An 18,977-nucleotide genomic window follows, 5' to 3' on the forward strand; every position below is an offset into this window, starting at 1 on the left:
CACTGCTGACAAGTGTAATCTCTGGCCGTTATAAGACAACAATAAATCATCCTGAACATGTTTAACGAGATTTGAACGACAGCCATATGCACTGTCATTTTCGTGTTACCGTCATGCTCACTTCACAATTTGTTCATGAGTCACTGTGACTTGCTCCGTCCCTTTAAGGAATCCACGCCCACGTGACTTTCGGTAGCCTATCAGATCTACACCTGTGGCCAGTAGCCTATTAACAACGAGCAGCAACTCTGTAAACAAAGCAGCGCCTTCCTACCCCGGCAACGTCTTTGCTGTTGTTTTAAATAGAACCCGATGATTTTATTCATTTGTCAGCACATGGGATCGAAGCCTCACCTTCACCAAAACACTACGAGTTCTTGACTTTTTGAAGAGCAACGTGCGCTGAGTCTTACGTGGACAGATTTTGCAGAATGAAGCCGAGAAAAGTTCGTACCGTTGTCTTAAGCATTGAGCAGTCCGAGGGAGTCGGCGCAAGAGTTCGCAGGAGCATCGGGCGAAAAGAAGTACTTTTTTTTTACTACTTTTACTTGGAGTTTTCTGTACAGGCTAGACATTAAATGTCGATGACGTTTTGGGGGAGGAAGGCGGGATGACTGATTCGGGTGGGCCATTTGTTGTTAGGTGGAGTAAATAGAAAGGTGAGCGCACTATGCCTGTCTTTCTTTACTCTGTAGGGATATATTAAGTTCTGTCTGCTCTTCTTAGCTGAAGAATTTGGATCCGTTTCTGATGCTGGATGAGTTCCGCGTTAGTAAGCCGGCAGGCTTTCCTGATCACCCTCACCGCGGATTTGAGACGGTAAGTACGTCTTCTTCACCCTGAAACACTGAACAGTTTTAGCGCTTTGTCTCTGGAGCGGTGAACATTTTAATGTTTTGTGGACATGACAGTTTGCCATGCCTTCCTTTCATTTCGCGTCGGTCACGTGTGGCCGTTGCCTGGCTCACTCATTGTGACTCAGCAGTCGTGAGGGCGTGCGTGTCCACTTACAGCCTCGAGAGGGCGCAAAGGAAGTGCAAACGGAAATGTTTCATTATCATCACAAACTTCTTCTAGGGGACGAAGGGATGGAGGAAATGTCAGTCAGTGATAAAGCTTTTTCTATTGCATAAAAAAGCTTTGAGTTTGTGATTTATTTTTGATAATGTGACTAATTTATGAAGAGAGTTTGTGCAGTAAAACAGACACTCGAACTCGAATGTAAGTAAAATTCTGGAATTCTCAACCAATCTAGATGGCAAATGTAAAATTCTAAGATTGAGCGCTTACTACACAGTTATTCTCAGCGGTTTGTGCATACTGTGTGCATCTTCATTCTTACTTAACCTTTCCATTATGTTAGCAAATTGGTTACATCATTAGCCACGTTTACATGCAGCCTGATAATCCGTTAATAATCCGACTAATAGCTCAATCGGAATAGAATACGTCCATGTAAACACCTCAATCGGAATAGTCTAATCCGATTGAGGCCATTCGGAATACAATTTCTATCCGATTAAACAAGGTGGGTAAACTTCTAAATAATTCGTTAAATAGAAGAATAATAGCCATGTAAACGCCTGAATCCGATTACATTCCAATCGGAACGTGTAAGTATGTTCTGCGCATGTGCGTCGCGTCACGGCGAAAGTTTACACCGCTCAACATGGCGGAGCAGAAACTGGTCTGGACTTCACGTGATGTTCGCTGTCATGGTAACGTTTACTCTAAGCGCTACTCCACGCATGCGCGTCATTTTGCATCGGATTACTTGTAGTGAGCATGTAAACGAAGATTTTCCATCAGATTGTTGAATAGAGTGCATATAAACACCTCAGTCTAAATCTGTAATCGGATTGTATTCAATCGGATTGGCAAAAATCGTTGCATGTAAACATAGCCATTGATTTGTACGGGTCAGTTTTGGCCCTCTATGGTTAAATCAGCTCGAAACAGTCCTAGAACATATGTTACAATTTTATTTGACCCTATTTTTCAGCTACTTTACGCATCAGCAACTTAGAGATTAACGTATTTAACTGTTTTATTGTTCATAATTACCTTATTTACCTTAGGATTCATTCAAGTTACAGGTCAAAATGAAGCCTTATGTTACAAATAAAAGCAAAAACCAAAGTTTTATTAATTTATCCTGAAGAAATCTTTGGTACTTGTCACTGTTACTCTTGTGGGCTCTGGTGTCAGTCTGATTGCATTTTGAGGTGCCATTCTACTACATGCTATTTAGACATTTTTTGAGATTAATGCCTCCCTTAAAGCATTTTCTCTCCACATCAGTTTCCATATCTGAGGATGATTCTTCATGCTCTGAATGATTTCAACATTGATTCAGATGCCTCTTCTTCTATTTCTCTATCAGCATCTTATAAATCATGGCCAAACATGAGAAGTTTGTGTGTGTGTATGTGTGTGTGTGTGTGTGTGTGTGTGTGTGTGTATGTGTGTGTGTGTGTGTGTGTGTGTATGTGTGTGTGTGTATGCATGCGTACATGCTTGTCTTGCTGTCCTTCTAATGACCACTTGTCCTCACAATAATAGGACATGATAATTTTGCACAAGTAAGGAAATTTTGCTGGTTGTCACTTTAGCATGTGCTGGTTTCACCACAAATTCATTTTTTTTGAAAAAACTAAAAGAGCAGAAAGATTGCCTTTTGGATACTGAGGTTAAGGATAGCAGTAGGTTTAGGTGTAGGTGTAGTCTAACGTGACAGAAATCAATAGAAATCAAAGGAAGTCCTCACAAATAATTTAAGACAAACATGTATGAGTGTGTTTTTCCCCAGTTTCCCCTGCATTCTCGATTGCCATTTTGAACTAGAGGGTCAAATTTGACCCTGAACATATCTTTGATGTTGTCGATAAAGAGGAATTCCACAGATGTTTCAGCATGCCTGCATCATGCAAATGCTGAGATGTAAACAGACTGGCCATATTTCAGTTTTCAAAAATTTTTTTAAAAGGGGCACACTGTAGAAAGCAAATGTCAACATCAAAACAAAGCCAAATTCTGGACATTGTAGGCAATTTAGAGACCCCAACCATACATGTTTTTTAGGTCCCAAAGAGAGGTCAAATGTCCTGGGCAAAGAGATCATATGGGCACCCTAGATGTAAATGAAGTAACATGGTAAAGTGGTTTTATTTGGTGGTGATAGGAACTAAGGTTCACAATGTCTCAACACAAGTAGCATTTTATTCTCTTTTATTTTAGCACTTTTTTTCTTTGCAAAATGACCAGTGAAAATGACCAAAATGACATTTTCTTTGGGTACTCTAACACCCTGCAAGTACCTCTCTGCCATGAAAAGATTTAAAAAATGTGTTTTAGGCCAAAAATGAAAAAACCACAATGTCTCAGGCATAATGTATGCAGAGTTTAATGTATTAAACTCTTTAGACATCTGGTTCCTGTTACCTCCATTGTGAACGATTCTGATTCAGTAAGTCTCTCTAGAATAGAGAATTTCACATCAGACCACTCTGAATGAGTTTGTTTGCCTCTTAACCATTTCTATTTTTAACCATAATTATTTTTAATTTAGTAAAATACCAATTTAATCTGGCATTTAAGCGAGCATGGAACTTCAGACGGACTATAATCATGATTTTTTAAAACACGCTGTGTTGCAGCTTAGTTTATTTATCTACACTACATGAACTGGTGAGTGCACAGTATGTGTTAGAGACATTTAACATTTGCATAGTACATCAGACACTTTTATTACAAAATAAAAGCAAGAAATATTTGTTTTTCCATTATATGGTTCTTTTAAAATTCTGGAATTTCCCAAATAAGATAACTCTCAAGGCTTAAAGGTAGTTCTAATTTTCTTTTTTCCTTTACTGTGGAATTTCAAACTTTTGTTGTAAGTCAGTAAGCCTTTGTCTCAGGTGTTAAAGACGGAGAACCTTGTGTTACAGTCCTTTTAGTCAGTATAGTAAGTTAGGTTAAAGGAGGCAGACAGTGTGCCAGTGGTAGACTCTTGTTATAAGTCATTATACACTCCTTAAAAAGATGGTTATTCAAGGGTTCTTTTGTAAAGACAATGGTTCTATATAGACACATATAGACACACATTCGCCATCAATCTGAGGAACCATTTCACCATGCAAAGAACCATTTAAGCATGCAATTGGTTTTATGAATGTTCATGGTTCTATACAGAACCATTGTCTTTAAAGAACCCTTGAAGAACCATCCTTTTGAAAAGTGCACCTCATGGCTGGTGCAAATATTAAATGTTTGTTCTAAGCTTTCTAAGTTTCAAATATTTAAAATGCAGGTCAAAGCTCTTTACAGTGTGACCTAAAAACAACAGAGAAAGAAAATAAAGTACAGGTCGTGACATGGAATCAGCAAACAATAAGATGCAACAAATAAAAGCAGGAACATCTTTTGAATATCTGGAACTACAAATTCAAGTATATTCAAAGAAAGTACTGTAAGCTAACTGCTGAAATCTGTGGAGAACATCAGGATTATGATTGGCTGTAACACAATGACAATTTACTTTTTTCCCACTAGCCTGCCTGTGGTACACCACAGAGAATATCCTGCTTGTCTGAGACATATTCACTAAATCTGTTCATCAAGTTAAATACAGAGAGTGCGCTGGTGAGAAGCTTAAGCATATCTTGTAGATTGTACTCTTCTCTTATAAGCATTACTAGAGTAGCTTCTTGCAGCAGTCCCATGATGCTGAGAGGCACAGGTGTGTTTGGTCTTGAGCGGTCGTATGACCTCAAAATCACAGCTGTGTGGAGAGATCACAGGCAGCTCCCGGATGGAGGTCAGCAGGGCCTCCGGGGGACAGATGTTGACTTCTGACCCAACCTCCCATGTGTCCTGTGAAGGCCTATATTCAATTTCACTGATTCTTTCCTGAAACTTTGCAATATGGAATAGGATACAGGTTTAAACTATTGAATTGCTTCTTATCATGTGATGTTCTGAGCTTCATGTATAAATTTTTAATGTTTTATGTTTCCAGTTTGTCCTTTTGAAATACTTTTTTGTGTCTACTTTAGCTTTTTTTCTTTTAGTCTCTTTTACTGAAGCAGCCTTTGAAATATGGTTCACCTTTCCCCTAAAACAAAACAACTTGGCCTGTTTGCCATGGTTTAAAGCACAAAGAAATAAAATGATTTTTCCATGCTCAAGTATTTATTGCACAATTTCTCTCTTTTACAAGCTGTTCTTTCTCCAGCAATAGAAAAGCAAAATGTTTATTGAATGCTCCTCTTTGCTTTAAGATAAGTTAGTTTAGTGAGTTGTAGATTGCGTTTTGTGCTTAGGGCCATTATAATTAATGCCTTTGTCCTCTTTACAGGTAACGTACCTCCTAAGCGGTGCATCGGCTCACGAGGATTTCTGCGGCCACTCTGGGAAACTGGAGGCTGGGGATTTGCAGGTAGCCCACCCAATGGAGCTAGACCAAAGCCTATGTAAACTTGTCTCATTTAAAATGGATCTTTGGCTTTGCTTACCAAAACAGATAAATCCATCAGGAAGGCTCTGAAATTAAATGCATAGTATTATAGTGTGTAAAATTAAAGTCAGCTTGCCAAAGTTTTTATACTTTACTCATTTGCAAACCCTACAAAACAATCCATTATTGTCTCACATGTACGACGTTATGTGCACACTTCACACACACAGCCTAATAGGAGATCACACTTGTGGGACATTTCCTGTGTTTCCAGTGTCGTAAAGCTGTCTCTCTCTTTCCTGGGTTAGTGAGGGTATGCTCCCTTATGGGCCTTTGATATATTTGTAGCCCTTAGGGCCTTGGCTTTCCTTTGGATAATCCTGCCCCCCCCATCTCTGTTGGGCTCCCTCCTCCTGTCAGGCACTTAGCAGCACTCAGCTAACTTCAAGAGCAGAGAAGAAGAAGGAGTTAAGAAAGTTGCTGACTGAGTTTCTCTCCATAACTCAAACCATTGTGTCTTCCTCCACAATGCTCCAGCTTTGTGAGCATGAATGGAAATTTCCAGCAAAAAAGAGAAATAAAATGAGAGAGAGAGGCCCTGAAGGCACAAAGGCACATTAAGCTGTGGTTGTAAAACTCCAGTGGTTCATTTTACACTGAAGTAAGTTAAACCCCATAGACCCACGTTTTGTTAGACGTAAAGATTACGTTTGCCATCATTTGGTACTTTGTAAAAAGCTCAGCCCAAGCAGTTGTGGAGGAGTTTTATTGGGGATTACTGTAAGTGTAATAGCATTTTCTGTGTTATATTGGCTGAGCTGTGCTTCAGGTTATGGGCCTGTTAATATGTCACTGAAATAACTCAAGTGGTCACTATTGAAATGGAACAGAATAAAAAAAATTCACTTTAGATGAATAACTTGAAAGCTACACTGTGTCATTCTCAACTCTGATACTTTTAAAGTCTAATTGTAAGCCCAGTTGCATGTGTGTGTGTGTGTGTGCATGTGGTGGTGGCAGTGGATGACCGCAGGACGTGGGGTGGTCCACGCAGAAATGCCCATGTCAGATGAGCCCATATACGGCCTGCAGCTTTGGGTGAACCTGCGGAAGGTGGATAAGATGGTGGAGCCCCAGTACCAGGAACTGAAGAATCAACAGGTTCCCAAGCCCAGCAAAGATGGGGTGACTGTTGCTGTGATATCGGGAGAGGCGCTTGGTGTGAAGGTGAGGATGGAACTGCCAAGGTGGCCTCAAGATGTCTGATCCTAGTTTACAATCACTATTTTCAAAGTAATTTAGCTCAAGACTAGACCTAATCTGGGTCCGGAAACCCAGCCCTTAATGTCCCAGTCAAGCACTCCCGTCTGATTTAGAGTGTGATCTTCAAGTTCATCTCACAAATCACAGCCATAAGGACATCCTTGGCCTCCCGATTATCAGACGAAATCAGGAAATTGGGAGCAGACTTTGGTGGAAGAGAGGTTTTAATGTTTTAAATGTGAACTGTGGCTGAGTTTGGTTGCTTGAGGGCAGAAAAGAGTGGAGTTGACCCAGTACTTGAGTTTAATGTAGGTCAGCCAACCAGCTGTTGACTGAAACCAGACGCTTGCTGTTCCTCTTTGTTAGCACATGTGTTGAAGAATGGTACAAGTTGTTTTATGTTGTCAGACCGTAAGAAAAATAAAAAAAACAGTGAAGAATTGAAAGTAAGACGCAAACCACTGGAGCCACAGTAGCTTTTGAGGTTGTAATTTGTTTAAGAAAAAACAGTGTGGTTGAACAAGATGTATATTTTGCTCTTTCTGTTTTCAGTCAAAGATTTATACCAGAACTCCAACAACTTATCTTGACTTCAGACTGAAGGAAGGTGCAAAACATGTGCAACCAATACCCTCAGGTAAGAACTGGGGTCCTTTCCTATTGAGAGACATTTGAGTATCAAAAATGTATCAAAAAGGTTATGACTGTATTGGTGCTGACTGTACCTGTCTTCACTGAGCTTTGTGGTAAAGTAAAAATGAGACAGCTCACAAAGCAGGTTGTTCATCATAAATTCCTCTTGTCTTGTTTGGCAGTACCTTCACACAGCTGTGAAGAGGTTTGTGAACCCTTTTGGAATTATCTGGACATTGGTATTAACAGCTCCTAAAATGATGTATACATAGGAGTGGACAATATGATGTTATTTGTTATCATGATATTTATTGTTGTGTCACAATATGCTTTTAACATGGACAGCACCGTACAGCTACAAATGCATGTTTCATTACAAAGAGGGCATAATTAGGCCTGTTAAATTGGATTTACAACCCCATTTCCAAAAAAAGTTGGGATGCTGTGCAGAATGTAAATAAAAATAGAATGCAATAATATGAAAATCATGTAAACCATATTTTTAAAGGGAAATACTACAAAGACAACATATCAAGTGTTGAAACTGAGAAATGTTATTGTTTTTTGAAAAATAAATGAATTTTTGAATTTGATACCAACAACACGTTCCAAAAATGTTGGGACGGGGGGGCATGTTTACCACTGTGTTTCATCACCTCTTCTTTTAACTGCACTCTGTAAGCATTTTGGAACTGAGGAGACCGATTGCTGTAGTTTTGAAAATGAAATGTTTTCCCGTTCTTGTTTGATATAGGATTTTAGCTGCCCAACAGTTTGGGGTCTCCTTTGTCATATTTTTCATTTCACAATACAGCAGATGTTTTCAGTGGTGACAGGTCTGGACTGCAGGCAGGTCAGTTTAGCACCCAGAGTTTTTCAATACGGAGCAATGCTGTTGTAGTACATGCAGAATGTGGTTTGACATTGTCTTGCTGAAATGATCAAGGCCTTCCCTCAAAAAGATGCTGTCTGGATGGCAGCATATGTTGCCAAAACATGTATATATCATTCAGCATTAATGGAGCCTTCACAGATGTGCATGTCACCCATGCTATGCACACTAATGCACCTCTATACCATCATAAATACTCACTTTTGAACTGGGCACTGATAACAAGCTGAGTGGTTTTAGCCCGGAGGACACAGTGTCCATGATTCTCAAAAAGAATTTCAAAATTTGATTCGTCAGACCACAGGACACTTTTCCACTTTCCCTCAGTCCATTTTAAATGAGCTTAGGCCCAGAGAAGGTGGCAGCATTCCTGGATCCTGTTTATATGTGGTTTGTTCTTTGTGTTTTAGAGTTTTAACTTGTATTTGTGGATGCAGCGATGAACTGTTTTCATAGAGAGTGCTTCTGAGCCCATGCAGTGATTTCCACTACAGAATCATGTCTGTTTTTAATGCAGTGCCGCCTTAGGGCCCAATGATCATAGCCAGAAAATACTGTTTTTTGGCCTTGTCCTTTACATACAAAGATGTTCTTCATTTTCTATTAATCTTTTAATGACATTATGTACCGTAGATGATGAAAAGCAAAAGTTCTTTGTTGTTTCACGTTGAGAAATGTTATTCTTGAATTGTTGCACAATTTGCTCTTGCAGTCTTTCACAGAGTGGTGAACCCCCTCACCATCACCCCTACTTCTGAAAGACTCAGCCTCTCTGGGATGCTTTTTTATACTCGGTCATGTTACTGACCTGTTGTCAATCAACCACCAGGTGTTTTAGAATTACTTTATCAGTCTTTTGTTGCCCCTGTCCCAACGTTTTTGGAACATGTTGTTGGCAGCAAATTCAAAATGGGCAAATATTTTGTGAAAAACAAAAAAATTTCTCAGTTTCAGTTGCCTTTGTACTATTTTCAATAAATATAGGGTTTAAATGATTTGCACATCATTGCATTTTGTTTTTATTTACATTTTGCACAGCATGGGGTTGTAGTTCAGCACAGTATGTGAAACAGCAAATAAAAGAGGTGTGGTCATGCAACATGAAAAGCAGGATTAAATTAACAATAGAGAGCCTCAGCACCATTAAAGTGCTGTGGCAAGATCTGAAACAGGATATTTAAGCTTGACATCCCAGAAATGTACATAAACTAAAGCAGTTCATCATAGTAATGTGTCAGTGTGACTGCTAAAAGCTGTGTAGGACTGATCAGCAGTTATGGAAAGCAGTCGGTTTAGGTAATTGCTAAAAGTCCCACTACTTACTAACCAAAAAAATCTGTATATTTTGACCTTGATTGTCCATCATTGCCTTGATTGTTTAAATTATTTGCAAGTAATGATATAGGGTTTACAAATATTTCTCACAACTGTGGGATCATTTAAAAAAAAAAAAAAATTAAATACCAAACACAATGTTTGCTTGAAAACAGCATGTTTGTTTTACATTTGAATGAGAATAAGGTTGGTCATGTAAGCATTCTTACTGCTCTATGTGCCCAGAATAATTTCCTTGCTATCTTCGGTAAGTCTGTCTTACAAAAACAAGTATTCCTCACGCCAGCTTTCACATTTAGACAGTGAACAAAACCTCTGTAAACAAGTGAGTAGCTGTCCTATGTTGTGGTTTCGTTTTCCCACAAATTTCCACAGTGTTTGTGGAATGAGTAAGAGTAAGAACCTTCCTCATGGAGACCTTGAAACAGATAGCATTGTGTCATTTATGAAAGTTTGGGGTATTAGTCATATTGCTCATATGCCTTTGATTATAGTATTTACCGTAACCACAAAGTCCTTCATAGGAACTAGTTTTGCACCAGAGGTAAGACTGGCCAAAATAAATTGCACATGTGAACACTGACGTTTATGACCATTCACCATTCACAAAAGCAAAACAAATAGATTGTTTTCAAACTTCAATCAGGGTGGAGGAAACAGTGGTACAGTTAGATTTACTAACAGTAAACAATCATGTTTAGGCCTGTTACAGTGTTACAGTTTTGTGGTTAATCAAGGTGCATGGTTAAACAACCATAGCTTTTTGGCTTGTGCAATTGTGCATGTTGTGATGGGGTGAAGGGCAAGAAAGACAAAACAGTATACAAATAAAGAAGTTAGCTAGCCTTCAGATCTTTTTATAACATTACACTACAACCCCATTTCCAAAGAAGTTGGGACACAGAGCAAAATGTAAATAAAAACAGAATACAGTGATGCGCAAACCATTTAAATGCTATATTTAATTGAAAATAGAACAAAGACAACATATCAAATGTTGAAAGTCAAAAATGTTATTTTATTTTTTTTAATATTTGCCCATTTTAAATTGATGACACCTATGCCATGTACAATAATGTACACCAATAGCATCATAGATGCTGGCTGAACTTTATTGTTTTATTGTTTAAGCCGGATGGTGCCTCTTTTCTTTAGTCCAGAGGACATGGTGTCCATGATTTCTAAAAAGAATTTCAAATTTTGATTCGTCGGACCACTGGAGACTTTACCACTTCGCCTCAGTTCATCTTAAATGAGAAGGCGGCGGCGTTTCTGGATCTTGTTTATATATGGTTTCTTTGTGTGGTAGAATTTTAACTTGCGTTTGTGGATGCAGTGATGAACCGTGTTCACAAACAGTGGTTTTTGGAAGTGCTCCTGAGCCCATGCAGTGATTTCCACTACAGAATCGTTTTATATGCAGTGCCTTTTGAGGGCCTGAAGATCACGGCCAGCTAATTAGTTTTTCAGTCATGACCTTTGCATACAGAGATTTCTCCAGATTCTCTGAATCTTTCAATGTAATATACAGTAGATGATGAAATCCACAAGTTCTTTGCTATTTTACATTGAGAAATGTTATTCTTGAATTGTTGCTCTATTTGTTCATGCAGTCTTTTACAGAGTGGTGAACCCCTCCTCATCTTTACATCTGAAAGACTCAGATTTATATAGTAAGTTATGTATAGTATAAAAATTGTTAGGGTTTGGTAGGGTTAGAGTAACTTTCTGGTGAGACAAATCAGACATCCTCACAAGCCAACTTTGTCCTGGTGCCCCAGTTTGGGCAGTCCTTGCACAAGAACTTTTTTGCATTTCTCTACATGAACCGACAGCTACCAAATGTACGGTATCGCTGATTATAAATAAGAACCTCAATTCCAAAACAGTTTTCGATATGTAAAATGCAAATAAAAACAGAAAGAATTTTGTAAATCTGCATTAACTTGTGTTTAAAAGAAAACAGCACAAAGACAAGATACTTATTACCTGCAACACATTCTGAAAAAAAATGTTGAGATGGGGCAGCTTAAAGCTAAGAACATTGTGGACTGTTAAAAAAAATCTTAAAAGGCTAATGCAGTTATGGTTAAGTACAAAGGGATCATCCAGGAAAGACTTGGTCTTTATGAGCAAAAAAGCGTTGAGGCTTGTACTTTGGCACAAAATGCCAGCCAATAATCCAACAGTTTAAAACCATTTTCCTCAATGTGGGATTTCAAGGATTGTAAGTATTTCAACCTCTTTGGTGCAAAACATCATCAAAGGATTCAGGAAATCTGAAGAAATCTCTGTGCATAAAGGGAAGGGCCGAAAACAACTGAATGCCTGTGACCTTTGATCCACCTTTAATTACAGATCGAAGCGTTTCTGTGATGGATATCGCCACACAAGTTCAGGAATACTTTGACAAATCCATAGAGAACCACACACAATGCATTTCTCATCAGTCTGAAGAGCAATTTCACTATGCAAAGAACTGTTTGAGCATGCAAATGATTCCTTGGGTGTTCTATGCAGAACCACTGTTTTAACAACGAAAACAAAACAACAAATTTTCTTTTCTTTTCACTAAATTATCATATGGTGAAAATGTCAAACTAACATCCCTAATGATGTCTTTTGATCTGTATGTACTTTTTGTACGTATTTTAGTTGAGCTGCTGTTATTATTCAAGATACTGTCATTCAAAATGCATCTAGATTTTAATGCCCTTATTGTAGGCCTTTTCAGTTGTGGTATTGTAACCTTATTGCTACTGTAGTACTAAAACCTGACCAGACGTGTCAGATGTGAATATGCATTCACTGATCAGTGATCTTCCTGGTTTGATTTAAGATTCCTGAAGCTTAAGTCAGTATAATTTTGTTTTGATCAACACCAGGCTACCTGTTCAGTGAGCCAAAGGCTTGAATAGTTAGCATAACACTCTTGCATCTAAGCCAGGCCTTTTCACTATACATCTCAGTATGTCAGCGCTTTGGTTTGCACTTTAGATTATGTAATATTTTATCACCCATAAATTGCCTGATTCTGTCCATGTGGACCTTAGGATTCTTTCACATCCAGTGCCAGTGATGTTTTGGAGAACACTGAATCACTAAATTCTTTTTTTCTAGTATGAGGCTCTTAGTGGCAAATAAATTACACAGGGACTCATGGTTTTAACGGTGTCAGGGTGGTGTGTAATGTGTGTGAACATTATGTCAGCGTGAAGGTGATCAGAGAATGACCTCAGAACAGTTTCATTTTGTCAAAATTGGAGGAGTTTAGAAGACTCTATAATAAAGCAATTAAAGCATGGAAGGATGCATGTTACAGTGATTTACTTGGTTTTAATGGGTGTGGTTAAGCATGATGCAATGCAGAAGAATTAAAATCCCATGACTATTCCACGAACAGGATGGACAGCATAATGGTTTAACTTGCTACATTAATACAGAATTCAATTGATGTGTGTGGTCTAGGGCTGGCCAGTAGAGCATTTTACAGGCTTGGAATACTCGATGATACAGTCATATGCAAAAGTTTGGTCAGATTACATGTTTTGTTGATTTTGAAAATAAGTTAACACATATTTATGTCGCTTTTCTACAGCTTTTTGAGCACAATTTTTATTTGATGAGTATAACATATTGGAAAAAAAACTTAAAATATACAAAGTGCCATAACTTTTGCGCAAGACACATTTTATGTATTATTGTTTTTTCAAACTGGTAATTTCAGCAATTAAATGGTAATTGTGTGTTTAAATGTGCAGAACTGTGTTCTCTGTAAAGGATGTGTACTTATAAAATCAACAAAAAAATATAGTTTGACCAGGGAGTGCTCAAACATTTGCATATGACTGTATTTCCGAACAAGTACTCGAATAATCATTGTCAAAATCACACTTAAGAACAATTAAATTTCAAGCGTTTTTGGTTATCTGTCTTGGGGAACAGATTCCATTTTATTCAGTATATCAGTTCACATCGGCAGCACTAGTTGCGTGTTACATATGCCAAAACACAAGCCAATTTTACTTTTCATTAGTGTCAGTGAAGTGATAACTCCATACACATCCACTTAACTCACAAACTCCCATTTTTTATAGTGTTCTAAACTGTTTTGAAAGTAACAGTTTACTAAAATGTGATGATCGTACTGGTGTGGAAGTTACAGAGGTGCTCCTTTTACTGCAGTGGTGTAATGTGTGGAGGCTCCACTGTGTGATTGTGATTTTGTTGCAATAAACAGACCTGCGGTCAAGTTTTAAACCTGCTATAAAACTGTTTAATTAGAAAAGGAGAAGAAAAGCTAGTAGTGGTTTCGACCTGAGTTGGATGTAGTGTGCATTGGACGCATAGTGGTACTTGGATTAGGATCAATTTTGATGTGTTGAACTGAACCAGCTATAATTTGATTCTTCTGAACATTTTCCATGTGATAACAATCACTATGCTATGTAAAGGCCTTTGCTTAATTATAAATAGAGAAAAGAATTCCAATGTAACAAATGAGTGCTCAAGTATTTCGCCTAATGTGGTCATATTTGTATATTGAATATTTTACAATGGCTTTCGAACGTTGCTCAGCCAATCAGATTTTAGTACAGTAACTATTTGTTTAAGGTTTTGTTTAGCAGGGACAGTATGCTAATGCATTGGTCACAGTACTGATGACTTTTTATAAGGAGCTTTTCTTTGATTTTTGGATAATCCACATGTATTTGGGATATATTTGGTTTCCTCTGTTCTTCTTTCCAGGTTGGACTGCTTTTATCTACACTCTCTCGGGATTCTTGCACACGGGTAAGCACAAGCTTCCTTCAGTATTACCAAACATGTGGAACAGACACAAGGAAACTTTTGTGTAAATCCTAGAATATACAGACGCTGGCGCCTCTTTTTTCTTTCTTTTTTTTTTTTCTGGAATTCCGGTATCAGGGCCTCATCTTCTCTGGAAGTTTGAGCAGGTGCTTTGAATTGATTATTTTCCACTTCCTCTTTCTCTCTTGGACTCAACACAGGCACATCAGGGGCGCTTCTGTGATCTTACTCCAATGGCAACACTGCACCCATGGCTTGAAGAGCAGCATTACAATAGCAGTGTTTGAAGTGTTGATTTATTGAGTTGGTTTTGATGATTTCCAGCTTGGAGGTGGATTTATACATGGTCATTAGCTGATATATTTTCCAACTTGAAGAGTCGGCCGAAATCTTTCTACCAGTGCTTCTCTTGAACTCTGTCCAGCATCCTTTAGAGATTGCATAATGAATTTATAAACCAGCCAATGTCTGTTAAAGGTTGTTCTAGTGTAACTTACTTGAACATGGGGTGAGTGGGGAACATGGAATGAGTGATATAGCAAAAATATTACATCATGATTCTTTAAGACATTTTTATGGTACATGATATGCATCATGATATTTAGTTTATCTAGATTTAGTAAGTTGGAACAGACAAAATAGAAACTATAGTACTACATGTATTATGGTAATAATAAACTAACTGAAGTGATTTTTTTATTCACTGCTTTACAAACTAAACTGGATACTGCTAAGTCTAATTAAACAGGCCTAGCTATGCTCACTTTATAATGAAAAATGTAATTTGTCAGTGTTCTTTCAGTACTAATTATATCCACGACATGCTCAGAAATGCGAATGTGACATTCTATTCCAATCATTTCCTTGTCAAGCTTAATGCAACGGCCGTTGCAGAGATCTTTCACAAGAACTGTCTTACTGGTTGCTGTAGTGTCATATTACAGACTCTAATCCATGATAAACAACGATGAAGAACTGTAAACTTCTCTTGTGCTTCCCGGGGGACGTGTTATTGTTGTCAGTGAGGCAGATGTACGGTTAGTGCAGTTTTGAGTTTGGTTCTGCATGTTTAGACACATTCAGAGTTGCGTTTTGACTGCAGGGAGTGTCAAGGGCATTGTGACATGTTGCTTCCAGGTAACTGAACTGCATCATCTTTTAAACAGATGAATTTCAGCCATGCATAAGGAAAGATCTGTTTAGTTCATTCATAAACTTAAGGGCTCTTTCTGTTCTCCATCTGATGCTAAACATTCACCCTAGGGCTGTCAGTATCAAGTGTATGAAATATTTAGCAAATTGAACTCAAGTAGATCTCTTATAGAGGTTATTGTAGAATTCCATTAAAGAATTACGTACCCTTTTCCCTGTAATGTACTTTAGGTACGTAACTGTTTACAGATGACTTGGGACATGGAAAAACTGAAGTTGCTTTGGTCTGAAAGTTGTATTGTTTCAAGAAACCACCACATTAACATTCAACCCCAAACAAAGTACACAGCTGTGTTCGATAAAGGCATCTCCCAATTCATTCAACATCTGAGAAATGACTGAAAACATGTATCGGAGTCTATATCAAAGGGAAATATTTGCACTTAGCAGATATTTGTTTGTTGGCCAGACATTCTTCAAACTGGTTGTGGTTTGTGGATGATTTGGTCCCAACAAACATCTACCGCACCAGTGCTGGTCATTCATAACCCATTTTATCTGCAACTTTATGTAATTGTAGAATTGAAATGTCATGTGTGGATGATTTCAAATGCAAATATATGTTTTCAATGTTAAACTTGCTCTCTTAGGGCCAGATGAAGATCTGAAGAAGATAGAGCCTCACCACACTGTGGTTTTGGAGGATGGTGACTGTGTCAGAGTGGAAAATCAGGTAAAAATGCAATATATTGTAATATGCTTTGGACTTTTAGCTACATTTTAGCTCACAGTGTTCATGATTTCTGCACAAACCCATGTCTTTTCTTTCCAGTCATCTGAAGAGGCACACTTTGTGCTGATTGCAGGAGAACCCATCAATGAACCAGTTGTCCAGCATGGTAGGCTCTGTTCCACCATACATTATGTACACATCCTTCATATACGTATAAAAACACAATAATTGGATCTTCATTGTTAAATCAACATTGAATGTCATAATTTTATGCTGTGTAATAAGTGTGATATAAATTTATTATTGGTATAGTGTGGTGTGCTTGCCCAGGAAGGGAGAATGTGGTCTGCCCCATGGAGGGCAGTGTTAGCCACTTTGCCATACCAACCGTTGACACTGATGTTGGATGAGAAGGCCTGGCTCACAATCGACCTTGCAATTCATCCCAAAGGTCTTAAAAGGGGTTGAGGTCAGGGGTCTGGGCAGGCCACTGGAGTTCCTCCACACCAAACTCATCTCACCATATCTTTATGGACCTTTAAGGTCATGCTGGAACAGAAAATGGCCTTCCACAAACAGTTGCCACAAAGTTGGAAGCATATAATTAAATGTGTGTGTATGCTGTAACATTAACATTACTCTTCACTGGCATAGCCTAAACCCCGAAAAACAGCCCCAGACCATCATCCTTCCTCCACCAAACTTTTGGAGTTGGCACTATGAGTTCCAATAGGTAGCGTTCTACTAGCATCCACCAAACCCATAGTGAAGTAATTAATCACTCCAGTGAACATGTTTCCGCTGCTCCAGAGTCTAGTGGCAGCATGCTTTACACCACTCCAGCTGACGCTTGGCATTGTGCCGAGTAGTCTTAGACTTGTTTCCAGCTGCTCGGCCGTAGAAACCCAGTTTGGAAACTCCCAATGCGCAGTTGTTCTGCTGATGTTGCTTTCAGAGGAATGCAGTGAATGATTCAGCAGATGATAAGCTGATGTCGATGAGCTGTTGTTGCTCCTTCCCTTTTACAATAATAGCACCTACTGTGCCAGGGCAGATCTAGCAGAGCAGAAATCTTTCGAACTGACGTGTGGCAAAGGTGGCATGACAGTGCCATGTTTAAAGTCACTGAGCTCTTCAGTTCTTTCAGTGTTTATCTATGGAGATTACATGACTTTGTGCCTGTTTTTATATACATGTTAGCAATGAGTGTGGCTGAAACACCTGAACTCAGTAATTAGGTATCCACATACTTTTGGCCATATAGTGTATATATGGATTTTTGCATCTGGAAATTACTGTTGTTGTCTGTCAACCAAAGAACTGTCTGTACCAGTAAAGCAGGCTGGCTGGAAAATGAGAAGAAATCAATTATTTCCTACACTGTTATACAAGAACAGAAAGGCTGGGTTTACAATTTCTATAAAAAAAATACTTCACCTCATATGAAAAGATGGTGGCATGGGGTTGAATAGCTGTCTCACTTGTCTTTACTGAGACTTGAGTGCTGATAAAGTAAGGTGAAGACTACAGTAAGATGAATTCTGAAGCAAAAAAAAAATATTTTAACTGCTGTGAGCCCAGCAAGTAACTCAAAACTCAGTGGTGCAACAATTTGCAGCGGAACCTGAAAGACTATTGAGTTTTTCGGTGCCAGAAATTGGAATGTTTAGTTACGCAGCCTGAACCCCACTGAGCATTTCACTTATTGAAGCCAAGACTGAAGGCAGAAAGCCCTCAAAACAAGCAGGAACGGAACATTGCTGCACTACATGCATGGGAGTGCCAGGGAATTCATGCAGCATCTGTGGATCCATTTGTGCAACCAACTATGTAAACAATTTGATGTTACTTTGTCCAGTTACTTTTGGTCAGTGGCATATGTTAGTGAAGAGGTTCTTTATGGTGTAAATCTCGTTTGAGTTAAAGCTAAACATTCTGCACTTTAAAACCCAGTGTGCTGGAGTAACGAGCCAAATATTGTACATTTTTGCCCAGTTACTCACAGACTGAAGTGCATGTACCTGTATGTCAGTATGCAGTCAGTGTAGTTCTGTAATAACCCATAGCTGTCTCTCCCCACTGCAGGCCCTTTTGTGATGACCACAGAGGAGGAGATAGAGCAGACCATCAGGGACTTCAGAACAGGCACCAATGGATTTGAGAGGGCCAAACACTGGCAATCAAAAATACAACATCTTTAATCTGTTCCTATCTATTCCAGATGTATACAAGTGTATGTCTCTTGAATGACATGATTTTTAATGGCTTTATAAATCTGATGTAATTTTGGTGTTTGAAATGTACTTTGTATTAGATTCAGCTATAAGCTATTTGTATTAGATTGAGTTATGAGCAACTTTTATTTATTTAGTTTGACTTTTCTGTTCACCGTTGTCTTTGAAGTGGTTGGTTAACAGTTAATTGTACTTGCTTTGAAGGTAATTATTATTACAGTAAATACCCCATTTCCCATAAATGACCAAGCTGTTTGGAATCTCTTTTTGTAATCATTTTCAATTGTGGGATAAATGTTCTTAAGAAGCATTTAAGGTGAAGCAGTCGAGCTGCTCCACTTACAAGCCATAAAAGTGCATCAAAACCTCCTCCAATTTTCATCTCATATTTCAAAATCGTTTTAGGGGGCTGCCTCAGGATGACATCACACACATAACGTGCCACACTATGCACAAACACACCCTGCA

General features: G+C 38.5%; 1 protein-coding gene across 2 annotated transcripts; it reads left to right on the forward strand.

Annotated features, from left to right (window-relative positions):
* The first annotated feature begins 237 nt into the window (after positions 1–237).
* Positions 238–18,769, forward strand: pir (pirin). Of its 2 annotated transcripts, XM_036563157.1 has the most exons (9): positions 238–524; positions 727–819; positions 5,357–5,437; positions 6,476–6,682; positions 7,271–7,355; positions 14,328–14,372; positions 16,193–16,275; positions 16,375–16,441; positions 18,361–18,769. In XM_036563157.1, the coding sequence occupies exons 1-9, from the start codon at positions 432–434 to the stop codon at positions 18,474–18,476; spliced, it is 870 nt and encodes a 289-aa protein (XP_036419050.1). In that variant the 5' UTR covers positions 238–431; the 3' UTR covers positions 18,477–18,769. The 2 variants fall into 2 exon arrangements, with proteins under 2 accessions (XP_036419050.1, XP_036419051.1); XM_036563158.1 differs by lacking the exon at positions 14,328–14,372.
* The last annotated feature ends 208 nt before the right edge of the window (positions 18,770–18,977 follow it).

The sequence above is a fragment of the Colossoma macropomum genome, unplaced genomic scaffold (assembly GCF_904425465.1).
Source record: "Colossoma macropomum unplaced genomic scaffold, Colossoma_macropomum, whole genome shotgun sequence".
Lineage (NCBI taxonomy): Eukaryota > Metazoa > Chordata > Actinopteri > Characiformes > Serrasalmidae > Colossoma > Colossoma macropomum.